General features: G+C 44.3%; 1 protein-coding gene across 1 annotated transcript in view; it reads left to right on the top strand.

Annotated features, from left to right (window-relative positions):
- Positions 1 to 12,496, top strand: part of mrpl23 (mitochondrial ribosomal protein L23) — a 36,370-nt gene extending 23,874 nt beyond the window's left edge. Inside the window, exon 5 of the mRNA XM_041939529.1 lies at positions 11,333 to 12,496. Coding sequence (XP_041795463.1) covers positions 11,333 to 11,497 — 165 coding nt within the window. The 3' untranslated portion in view covers positions 11,498 to 12,496. The remainder of the gene's footprint in view (positions 1 to 11,332) is intronic.
- The last annotated feature ends 526 nt before the right edge of the window (positions 12,497 to 13,022 follow it).

Raw genomic sequence — 13,022 nt, 5'->3', positions numbered from 1 at the left:
TGAGCCTAATAAAAGCAGAAGCTTTCCTGGCAATCAAGCTTCCCTGAAAGCCCCCCCCCCATCTTCCTATGTGTCTCTTGATTTGGAAAATTCACTCTTAAGTAGAATCCTGTGCGTGTGTGTGTGTTTGTGTGTGCGTGAGCTATTGTATGTGTGTGTACGTGTAGGTTTCATAAGAGCTCAGTGGAGAGAGAACATGAATTATAGAGAACCGAGCAGGGTCTTAACCATCCGGTTTGGAATCTCACACGCAAACCTTTTTTTGAATGGCTTCACTGAAGGCTCTCTGTTGTTTCTTTCCCACACGTTTGACTCTTTACGCCCAATTCAGTTTAGATGATACAGGCTTTAATGATGTGACTGTGCTGCAGATGTATTGCTACAGCAAATGTTTGTTGGTGATTTTTATCAAGAGAAACAAAAGAGAGAGAAGCGGGACGAATGTCTCAAAAGCAGAACAGTATAGAAATCTAGTGTGATTTAACAACAAATAAAAGCACAGTTCAGCTGTATTAATGCACACATCTGGAGATCTCATTCTCTCTTTCTCTCCCTCTACATCTCTTCCTCCATCTTTCCTTTTGTCGGTTTCGATTGATTCTTACTTTATCTCTCTCCGCAGCATCTTCCCTCATCACCCTCATTTCCTCCCACATTTCCTCCAGGTTCCCCTTATTTAGATAACCATGGCAACACACACACACACCAACGTGCACACACACATGCACAAGTGCGCATGCTAGTAACCTTTCTTGATTACCCCTGACCTCCTGACCTGTAATGACACAGCTGCCACTTTGATCAGCCAATCAGCATGCGGCGCCACCCAGGTTCTCAGTGGGGCTGCCACTGGCCTGATAAAGCCCTCTGATAGGCCCCTGCTGATGCATTTCCTGTTTTGGTATGCTTCTTCGTTTTTTATTTTCTCCACCAGCTGGTCCCCGCATTCCTCAGAGTCAGGGAGGGGGCAGGGGCATTGCCTGGATGTTTATGTTGCATGTGCATGTAGGGGTGTGTGTGTGTCTGTGTGTGTGTGTGCGTGTTTGTGCAATGTCTAAGGGTTTGTGTGTGTGTTTGGTAGCCTAGATAGTTGGGTCTGGGGCCGAGAGGGGGCAGGGTGCATGGAGGGGATGCTTGAAATTGGGGGGGAGGGTATGTGAGGGTTGTTTACATGCATTGGCGAGAGAGAAATGGGGTACATCGTGGGGGATGGGGGGTGGGTGGGGGGTGAATGACATAGATGGAGGGGATAATGATAGTGAACAGCTGTTTATGTGTGTGTAATGGGGGTGGATGGCTGGGATAAGCAAAGTTTAGGTGTGATTTGGCTTTAAGGTACAGAGGTTGGGTGGGCGACCAAAGGCGATATGATTCACTATTTGTTGTTCATTATTGCTAATAGGGACAGATTTGGTCGTATTATTCTTGGCTGTTGCTGTTAGTCTCATTGTTGTTGTTGTTATCCTCCGAGTGCCCAGTTCAAGACCAGATGGATGTAAACGTCTTTGTGGGTGGCTGGGTGTGTATTTAGATGGTGATGATCTTTTCCTGAGAGCTCTGTTACCAGGGTCCAATGTCTCCAGTAGCAGGCTGGGAGCAGACATGCCCAGACATGAAAACTACCACGCACAAACACACACGCACACACTTTCTCACTCACGCCCTCTGTTTGTCTCTGGGCAGAAGTATTTACGTATGTACCACTGGACGCCCTGCACTAGTATGCCAGAAGGTCCCTGCGACAGATCTTAAAATATTTTCAGTTGACACCAGAGCCGCTGATCCCCCACCTGCCTGACTCCTGCTCTTTGTCCTACAAAGCACCACCACTCTGGGGCTGGGGATGCCACACAATTAGATATGCGTCTCTGTGCATCCTGATGCATCTGAAGTTCTCATTAAAATTGCATAATTGTTAATATCTACCATAATAATGTCAGATGACTTTACTTCTGTTCCCGGGATTAAAGCATTCACTTATGCACCAAACCAACTTTCTCTGTCTGCCAGAACCAAATCTGATATGAGCTTGGTATTCAGATCAGGTTCTGGCTAGAACCAAATGCCACTCAAATTCAGTAGTTAAAATTTACATCTATCTAAAAGTGAACACCAGAGTTTATGCAGCATCATCCTTTTAGGATTCAACTCTTTTCACTGAATTCTTTTGTATTGTGATTGCTTCAAGATAAAAGAAATTAAAATTATAATCCTTAAGACCTGACCTCAAACCCTAGTTTTGATAATATTTATGGCTGGCATTTTCTCTGCAAAAGCCTTTCAATGTATTTACGTTCAGTAATTACCTCTCTAGATAGCAGTTTTTACTGGTAGTGGTGAAGTCTACTGCTTGTGTGCTGGATTCAGATTTGAGTGCTGGATTCACTCAACACATGCATAAAAGCCCTGTCATTTTGGGCCAAGTACAAAATGGCAGCAACGTAATTTAAAAAAGAAAAGAATAAAATAACAATCAACAATCAAAGTATGTTCATTGTGTAGACTTTCAGTTTTGGCAGAGCAAATTACAACTTGTCAGGATTAGTTAGCCAGCACTGGGTACCTTAAGAAGTTTTATATGTCAGTGGTGATTCAAGAGTTATACAGCAAGCAATTAATAATCCCGTATGCATATACATCTGTGCACATAAAACTGTCTGCAAGCATTGTCCAAAATATTGTCTGTCTCCGTCGTGTGGACCATAGGAGTGTAACAGCCATTAATATGAACAACATGGAGGCACACTCAAACATACACTGCTGCAAGCCAAAGCTGACCAAGTTATTTGGCTGTTGCCGGGCTGTGGAGGAGATTTCATAGTAATTGGAGGGAGGGCCAGGGTCATGACCCCGAGTGAACCCACAGCAGGATGCTATTGGTTAGTGGTCTACTCTCACTGCCACTTATCTGTCTTTTACAGAGAGAGATGATTTCACTTTTCTCTCTCTCTCTCTGCTGTTATTTTGCTCCATGCCTTTTAGGCTCTCATGTCATTTCAACAGTTTGACTTCTTCACCTGACTCTATTTGACCTGTCTGAACAAAGTTTAAATGCATTGTAAGTTATTTTCATTGTCTTCTCTTTTATCTTCCCATTAAATCATTCTCACCTCACTGTCTTTCCTGAGAAAACAAGTCTGGTTTTATTTATCTTTTGGTATTGGCTTTCTTTACCCATTCACCCTCCCTTCTCCTCAGTCTATCTCCATCTCTGTCTCTCAGTTTTCCGTTCCTGGAATGGTTTGTACCAGGGGGTCTGGACAGACGCACAACGGGGAAGAGTATTTTGTGTGTATGTGTGTCTGTGTGTGTCTTTTGGGGACTCATGTCAGACTCAAGATCAGTTAATTGGGGACGGCTGGTGCATTTGGGGACAAAAGCTGCGCCTGATTTTTGGATCAGTGGTTACGTTTCGGGTTAGGGTTAGGCAAGTACTGGTTATGATTAGGGTTAGGATACATTTCCAGGAAATGAATGTATGTCTATGTAATTTCTCCAAAAGTGACCTAAGTAAGTTTGTGTGTGTGTCTGTGTGTGTCAGTGAGATAAAGTGAGAGTGAATGTGTGGCCCACCCAGGGGCCTGGCAGCCGGAGCTGTTTACAGTCATCAGGCTACATCTCTTCTCCTCTTTTGCCCTCATCCATCGTCTTTCCTACCTCTCCCAGTTTTCTTTGACTATTTCTTCTGTGATCGCAGACAAAAAGCACTCTTGGATAATGCAATGTTAGGCTGAAAAACTATTGAGTAGAGGTCAACAATATGGGCACATGATCCTCTGTAGGTGTAGATATCGAACCTGAGATCAACAGTTAGAATGTATGTTACAGTCATGACTAACTTGTTGCAGAGCTGGTGTAAATACTTGAGTGCGAACCCAGGTTTGTGTCTTTTAGCCTTTCAGAGGGGGAATCATTACTGTGGGTTTGTTAGTATACACAAAAATCCATTCAAACCGTGGATGTGTTGCATAACACAGCACCATTGCAACATCATATGACCTTTGCTTCACATTTGTGACAATAGGGCTAGGCGATTTGGTTAAAATGATCATCTCAGCATATTCCCATATCAATATACAGTATATCACAGTTATGCAAAAAAACCAAAAAAAAAAACAAAAAACAGACTGGTTGTCAAAGCCAAGATCTGTGTTCCACTATTGTGCATTTCATAAGACAACTGATTTGTTATTTTTTAATACAGGTTGTGTGGAATCCTCAATTTACAACATTGATTTGATGTGATAAGTTTAAAGGATAATTCAATAAACAGAAATATGGAATATGTGGAAAAACACACAATATACATGCGTGGAAGGTTGGTTTTGACATTTGGTAGGGACATCATGGCACCACACCAGAACTCCTTGGAAGCATTCGTTTTGGAGTGGTCTCTAGACCACTTTGAAACACTGCATTGATGGCATGTTTTCACATTTCAGCAACATAGATAACTCTCAGGAAAATCTGTCTCGGGTCAGGGAAGACCTCTTCAACTCGTCTGAACAAGTCTGAAAGCACCCTTCCTACTTTAATCTCTGCTGGTTTGGTCAGGGAAGAACAGTATAATTCAAAGCAAACCTGATAGGTCCACTTCCAAGTGACCTGGGGTACAGTTTGTTAGAACAGGGAATGTAATCTGAACTAACTACAGGAAACAGCCCCACAAACATTCTCATGAACATGCTGTCCATTGTTTGGTCATTTTTTCGTATGATTTTTATGGGTACAGTGAGACGGATGTTGACATCGGATAGCCAGCACTTACTCAAGCTTGGAAAGCCGAGCATAACAAAGTGAACCAAGGGCAAACCACAGCCTGTACAGATCACTGTAGTCAGCTATTTCCTTCTTATCTGGTATGAAGACCAGAGATGCTAAATTATGGCAAAAAGCACAGACAAGTCCATGACGCGTACTTAAATCTAAAGGAACTGGAATCAGATTTGGTTTTTTCCCCCTTGCTCCTTGCCTGCCAAAATCTGTAATCTTGCAGGATGACAGGTTGCCAAAACTCTGTCCAATAAACAAGCTACTTGTGAGTCCATCTGACTTTCGTTTACAAGTCCCGGTTCACTTGTAATTGGCCAGTGTGAACTTAAATGAACCGACTACAAAAATGCAACAAAATTTGGTGTCGTGGCTGACACCAAAGAAAACGGACTCACAAAGGTGTGATTACACCTTTTAAAATTCAAAGTTAGACTACCCGAGTCTCTTTGGAAAAAAAGTGTAGTAAATGCTCTTCCCTCCAGATGAGTTGCCCGTGAGCAAGGCACGGAAACTCCAACAACTGGCCAAGTGGAGCTGGTTACTGACAACAGTACAACATTGTGACTCTCACAGCTTCAGGTGTCGATGCGTGCTGAAAATGAGCATTATGCATGCTCAGTCAATGTGTCCCTTGATAAATAGGGTTTACACACACACACACACACACTCAGTCACACACACATGTATATATCCCACACACTCAGCAGGGGGTTGCCCTCAGCTCTAATCCTGGTAACCTCACCACTGTGGTCTCTCCCTCTGTAGTCTGCCAGGCTCTCCTACTGTGCGGTCAAAATAGATTCTACCGCAAAGTGAACACCTCTCTGTCTCTCTCTCTCTCACTACGACACACACACACACACACACACACACACAGCCCCTCAAGATGTCTCTATGCTTTGCTACAGTTTACCCCACCACACTGCCACCGCAGCCGCATGAGCCACAGCCTCATGAGATTTCTCACCGCGTCGTCAACACCTCTCCGTTTCAGTGTGCGGCCCAGATTTGGCCGGACTGTAATGACAACCGCCAACATCTGGTTGATTTTTTTTATTTTATTTTATTTTTTTAATTGACTGCTTTCTGAATGGCTCTATCTTCTCAAGCCTTCCGGACCGCCCCTCATCAAATAAAAAAAGGGATATGTAGTTTGTCTGACAGTCTCTTAGGGCTGGTGTAAATGGCTCAGTTTCACATTTTCAGACCACTTTAAGCCTTTTCAGTCTCTGTGACCACATTGTGAGCTCCTCTGTTCTTTAATTCGGTCAAGTGAGGTCATCCAAGAAGTCTGTGTACTTGGCCCCCACCCCTCAGTCACATCTTATTTAGCTCCACAATAACTCTAGGTGCTCGAGGTTTTGAGAGAGCACAAAAGGAAGGCTGATCTCGGGTCGTAAAAGAGTAGTTAGAATGCATTTTTCTGATGGATTCAGTTCTTGAGTTGTCTAGATTATCTGAATGGAAGTCACCATTTGACCTTGAGAGTAGTTTTACAGCTGTTAAACAGTCTTCAAAGTAATAAAATGTTGCTCCAAACTTGTTTCATTCCAGAGGACATAAAATCTGATACCATGAAGGCTATTCTGTGGATCGAGGATATTGGAAAATGAAGTCAAACCTACTACAATGGGGTTGAGTAATCATCTTTGAAAGCCTCCTTTTGTTTTTTATTTTCGGAAGCATAGTTCTTACTCTGTGCTTACTGTGCAGCCCATTCAGAGGCAAATAAATGCTGATGTGTATCTCATGTGTCACATGGCGATGTTTGGTGGTGCAGCTGGTCCCGGTCCAGTCTGGTCCACTTCATGTCCCATATGCTTTAACTCTCAGAGCAGCAGGTTGAATCAGCCTTTTGTGTCCTCGGCTGCTGACTGTGCCATAATGTTCTATTCAAGCCCTGAGCACCGGCACCTTCCTGTTTTCATCAAAGACATTTTAACACATCAGGCCAGAACAAGTATGGCTTTCATATTTCATACTTAAATCTAAGCTTATGAATAATAAAAGAGTGGCCTCCTTCACATTTTCCCTGTATTGATTTCACATGCATTCCAAGTTTGCCGGACACACATTTGTCCATTCTTTCGACATTCTTCCTTTTTTTTTTTTTTTTTTTTTTTCCTTCTCTTAAGGGGAAATTATTACACAGACAAACACACACCAGGACTTTTTCCCCCTGCGGCTGTTTTTGAGTTACGGCTGCATGCTCAGTTTGTCACAGATCAGAAGCAAAGGTCAATCAGATAGAATACAGTTGTCCTTTGTGTCTCTCTTTCCATCCCTCGCCTGGTCTTCTCTCTTTTCACTCTCCTCTTTCCTTCCATCCCTCTGGGGCCGCAAACAGGATTGCTTGGGGTTTGTGTATGACTGTCACATGAGCGCGCACACACACACACACAAACCCAGGTTTGATGTGGGGACATTTGAAGTACCCTCGAGGCTTACACTAACTGTAAGCATTTTCTAAATGTAGCTGTTGTAAAAACTTTATGGGGACAATATGATTGATGTTCCATATTTGACAAGTGTTCCCATTCAAACACAGTAGTCCCCAAATGTGATCATGTGACAAAGGGCAGATTGACAACCTAAATACACACTTTTAGAACAGAACAAGACATCGAATTAGTGCTTAATAAGGAAACATACACATTTATACACAGATTGGGGAAAGTGAGATGATTTGGTAGTGAGTCAATGACAACATTTCCCTTCCTTAACCCCCCCTCCCCCCAGTGTTTCTCCTCCTTTTCCCATTGAGAGGGAAACTGTGGATGTAATGGGTTGTTCATGTGCGTAAGAGGAGTATGTTTACATCACTAGTAGCGTGGGGCCTCGTCCCAATATTCCTGGATGGCAGCTTGATTCAATTGGGAGCACGGTGAAGATGATGGCAGAGCGAGGGAAAATATCCACGCCTTACAATTTCTCATCTAGGAAGCACAGTAGGTAACAGAAAGAAAACCCTCACAGGCACATAATGCCTGACTGTCTTTCTCCACTTTTGTCCTTTTTGGTCAGACCTCAATCTTCTCCTTAAATCACTCAGTATGCACTCTTGGGCATGCACACACACACACACGCACACACACGCACACACACACACACACACACACACACACACACACAAACAAACACACACAAAAACACACATGTATGAATACGCCAGTAGAAAGAGGCAGACAGACACACAGGAAGATCGTTTTGGCTCTGGAGCTTGGAGCACATAGAGACCGAGGGGACATGGGTTTTGCCTCTGCTGTGGTGCGATGTATATATTTCAAACAAAAATATGAATGCTCTCTGCCAGCACTTTCTCTCACTACGGAAATGTGTCCAGCAGACGCTCGACACACGCGTGCGCACACACACACACACACAGAGGGTGCGGCCTGCTGCCAACAATAAGACTTGTTTAACGAGTCTCAGCGCTTTGTTGATTTCAATCTTGGGGCTTTGTTGTTTTTGTGAATCGCGCTCTCTGAGGCCGGTATTAATCTTCGCCATGTGTATACACAAGGTGTCCAGTGCTGCGCCGTATAACTGGGAACTGTCATGCGACAACATTTGGTTCAAGTTGGGTGAAGTCTTGTTTGGCTCACTGCTTCATTGTTCCTCCCGTTGCCAGATCTGGTGTTTATAGCGCTGTGGTAGACCCCTTCCTCCTTCACCCCTGCTTTGCTCTTCCTCCTCTCCCCGTCACTTCCTCACATTCAATACCCCCACCATTCTCCCTGCTGCCTCCTTCTCCTGCTCCCCACTCCTCCTCCTCTTACTCCTGCAGCAAACTTCCCTTGACCTGGTCCAATGTTTGTGTTCTGGATACTGCGTTCCTCGATGGCAGTGTGTGCGAGTGCAGAGAGACACCGAGGGTCTTGGCAGGGTTGTCGGTTTCCAGGTGCTTCTCTGGTGTTTGGCAGCTCTCTGTTTGTGCCTGACCGTGGCCTCCCCCCCTCATGGGTCTGCACTCTTGTCTCTCTTCCTGCATTACTGCACTCACTAGAAAACCTCTTGTAGTTTGCAATACAGGCGTTGCTGCAAGACAGGAAGACAAGAACAGAGTGGCTTTTCTTTTGATTTAAGGTTGTGCACGTTTTGCTCTAGCTGCTCCTTAAAGCTTATATCACAGAGTTTAGACTCAAATGGCCAGGTTTTAGAGAGTAACATGAATTCAAGTCTGTGTAAAGTATCACACCAAAATAGTCGTTTCCATAATAGTTGTGTTTTGGATCTAGCTAGATGCCTGGTCATGCCAATATTGTCAGATTGGACATGTCAGGCTCGACTGTGGTTCACGTACATAAAGACCGGGTTGTGGTTCATGTCTTAATGCAATGACTTCTGGATCTTTGTAGACTAAAACCCAGCCAGTCTCTTCCCATTAGGGTGTCTCGTTTTTCACTGAAAACTTCAAATTAGTATTAGTCAGTAACTAAGAAACACTGGTGGAAGGTGGACTGCGGTCTCTCCAACCAATAAAAAGTAAATAGACTGTGGCTTATTTGGGCTCATTGTTTTTGGCTAAAAAGCTAATTTATTGGGAGTTATTTTGAAATAAACATGTGACACTTTTCAAAACTTAATTATACAAAAAAACTTGGAAAATGGTTTTCAAAATACTTTTTCCAGCATGACCATTGTGTAATTTCACTGTTCATTCATACACACACACACACACACACACACACACACACACATATTTATTTAATTTTCTCTAAGTGACTCTGTTGGCTCATTCCAGTGCTTGCTAGTCATGAAGTACAGAGCTTCTAAGACAGACCTCGTAAGGTCCGCTTTCTGTCCACGTATGACGGAGCTGTTTGCTGCCGTTTCAGTTGAGTGCATTTCTACCAGGTGTGTAGCATCTCCGTTTCAGAAGCATCCCAAGAGCATATGTGGTGAGTCTACTGATCTGCACAGAGCAGATCGAGCCAGACGGGAAGCCAGACACAGAGAATCTTTTAAATTTTCAAAATAAAACACCCTGTGCAGACTTCCAATCCTATGAACTGTGAAGCCTACTCACCCATGGTAGAAGTACAAAAATCAAGGGAAAATGACCAAATGTATACGATCTGAGCAAGTCAGCAAAGCTTGGCAGACTCCAATTCTGAAAGCAACTGGTAGGGATTGGAGACATGTGGAGGAAGGAGCAAATACGTGTCACATAGGTCACAGATACGCCCCAGTGGAAATCTTGGGTAAACAGCGTCACTGAAGTCCTCCGAGAATTTAGTCCTCATGCATTTTGTCTGTTATTTTGAATTTATTGATGTTTTTATGTTCTTACCTGCTCATAATCTTGCCAGCAAAAGACAAAACGCATGTAGACATACACCTGAGCACACCCATTTCTACATGCACAAGTCCAAACACACAGTAATGATACCCAGGGCTCCTGCTGTAGGTTGTCTCGGTGGAGCACGTTTTGAAAGTCGACAAGGCCAGCTCCATTCTGCATCTTTGGCTGAGCGAGCTTCATGTTGTCTCCCCCTTTGGGAATTAAACCATGCTATGTGGTAATTATATGCATGTTTCTCTTGGTATTTTGGGGGTTGGAGACAGACAAAGTAACGTTCACATCAGAGCCAGACCATTCCTTAACGCCTACACACTGACCCCAAACAAAATATTTCACATATTTAAACAGAATAGTTGATTGACAATTGTGTTCATGGAAGCAATTCATTTTATAGTGGTAGGGGCCTTTATATGAAATAATTTGGACGGTTATGAGTCACATAATGACATGTGACTATTTGTCATTGTGAAGTGGAAGCTGTTGTTTGGTGTAAACTACAACGTTAGTGATCATTAATCACTTTGGGAACATTTGTGAGGATTAGCAGTTTGCTCAAAATCCAAACACTTAGTGATAAAAATGACACGTGTGTGTGCAGTTGCATCACAGACTGTTATAATCTGGCTTTATATGAGTTGTTCAAGGACAGCAATGATTTGGCTCCAGTTGAGATTGATAACAGTGCATTCTTGTTACCAGGTGTCCATGGGAGAGGCTGAGAGGGATAGGCTATGGATATGTGTGCATGCCTGCACCCACTGACCTGTTATTTTTTTGTGTGTGGGCGTGTAAGCGTGCATGTGTGTGTGTGCTGTACTGTACTCTACGGCGGGCCTGACACAGACTACTGTTGGGCCAGTGATGCATTAGCCATGGCCAGAGATGGGTTGGTATGGAATAAATAATGGATACCATCCTTTCCCTCTGAATAAATCAAGACCAGAGAAATGGAGAGAGATGAGAGATTAAATGTGGGAGAGAGTTGGAGAAATTGAATGCCAGAGAGAAAGAGAGCGTTTGTGTAACTGGAAGAGGAGTATAGAGGGAGAAACAGTGTCCTGAATTCCAAATCAGTATCTCACTTGTCGTCTCCGCAAAGAATAGAAAAATGCAGTTTGACACGCTTTTTGTTGCACCAAAAATTGGTTTGTGATTTAACTGAGAAAATAACCAACTAATTCTTCTTAGTAGGCTATGGTTTCTTTGCTCATTTTCCTCTTTTTTTTTTTTTTTTTTTGTGCCTTTGTATCCTAGGCCCAGGGCCAGACGTTCACCTTCCCTGACATCTTCCCGACAAAAGAGCAGACGGTGGTGGAGGGCTCCATGGAGGAGATGCAGGAGAAGTTCATGGAGGACGAGAAGCAGAGGCAGAAACTCGACCCCAGGAGAGGAGGGGTCACTGAGTGGTTCGGACTCTGAGACAGCCCACTGACCGGGAACTCTGGGCCCGTATGTGAGCGTGGGTGTTTCGTTGGGAGCAACATGCATTGATTTACAACGCGACTGTTGTGACGTCACTTCTATTTCTGTAAGAAAACACTCACAAGTGTGTAGTGAAGAAGAATGAGGATGTGTGTGTGAGACTGGATGCATGTGTTTGGTGAGTGCGTGTGTGTGCGTGTGCGTGCGTGTGCGTGCGTGCGTGTGCGTGCGTGTGTGTGTGTGTGTGTGTGTGTGTGTGTGTGTGTGTGTGTGTGTGTGTGTGTGTGTGTGTGTGTGTGTGTGTGTGTGTGTGTGTGTGAGAGAGAGAGAGAGCTTGTGCGAGGCTTTAGTCCAGTAACCCGAGCCAGAACAGAATCACAAGAGGAGGAGAGTGGCCCAGCTCCATCTTTCATGAAACCAGCCCACTGTACATAATCTCCATCACCTCAGATGACCTCCTCTCCTTCCTCCTCCCACTCATCCCGTCCCACCCCCTTCTCCTTTCACTCCTCCTCTTTGGCACTTCTGCCTCTGCACCTCCTCTTTCGTTGTCTCTCCTCTGTCCTCAGGAGTGTCCTTTCCTACCCGTCCTCTGCTGTCCCTCTTTCTCCTTGTCCCTCTCCCACACTCCTCTTCCTCTGCTGCGCTGGGGAGTGGTATATTGTGGTATCCCTAGTAGCCCTGACTCTTAGCCAGTTGGATCAGACTACCTGGACAACCCACATACTTTGCTCTTTTATGAGTTTGCCTTGGATTAATTGACCACTTTAGGTAAACAACAATTGAGATGTTGTTTCAGCAAAAGCAACGATATGGAATTTGCTGGACTATTTTATTATTTTGTGGTAGCACCTCCTGCCATAACTCATGAGAGAAGATTGTACCCAATGTTTGTGTGTGTGTGTGTGTGTGTGTGTGTGTGTGTGTTTGCCTAGCACGGGGGACTTGCCAGTGAATATGTCTAATTGTAAGTGCTGTTGGAATAAGAACTAATAAACGGTCACTTGTCCAAAAGTGCTCTGCTTACTTTTTCTTGTGTTCTCCTCGCCTCATCTCCCACGGCTGCTGCGCTCAACAACTGGCACTTCGAGACACTGTTCACCACACAAGCTGGCCCGAGCGTGTGCCAACGTGGTCTGGTAGCTGTTTTGACAAAGTAATGATCTGTGTTTGAATCGGGCCACTTGAGGACTGAGCTCTCTTACGGTAATAAGGCCCATAAAGGGGAGGGACCTCTCCTGGGCTCGCTCAGACCCTCCATTATGCTGAGAGGCCAAGGTTACAGTAAGTGTCCCCCAGCCATGACCACTAATGCTGGCTGGCTAATACAAAGGTCCCGTCCCTGACCTCACCCAGCAAACTCAGCTATCACTAAGGAGAATGTCAATATTGATCCTGTTGGCCCATTGTCTGCTGCCTGGAACCACTCACCCCCTGCGTTGCTATAAAGCAATCTGATTTGGAACAAAACGAGCCTCCTGTTACACAGCCACTCCATTTCTTTTCTGTCTGCCTCACTCTC

The sequence above is a fragment of the Chelmon rostratus genome, chromosome 6, assembly GCF_017976325.1.
Source record: "Chelmon rostratus isolate fCheRos1 chromosome 6, fCheRos1.pri, whole genome shotgun sequence".
Classification (NCBI taxonomy): Eukaryota; Metazoa; Chordata; class Actinopteri; order Chaetodontiformes; family Chaetodontidae; genus Chelmon; species Chelmon rostratus.
Note: the sequence above shows the minus strand (reverse complement) of the source record. Positions and strands in the feature narration are given on the sequence as shown.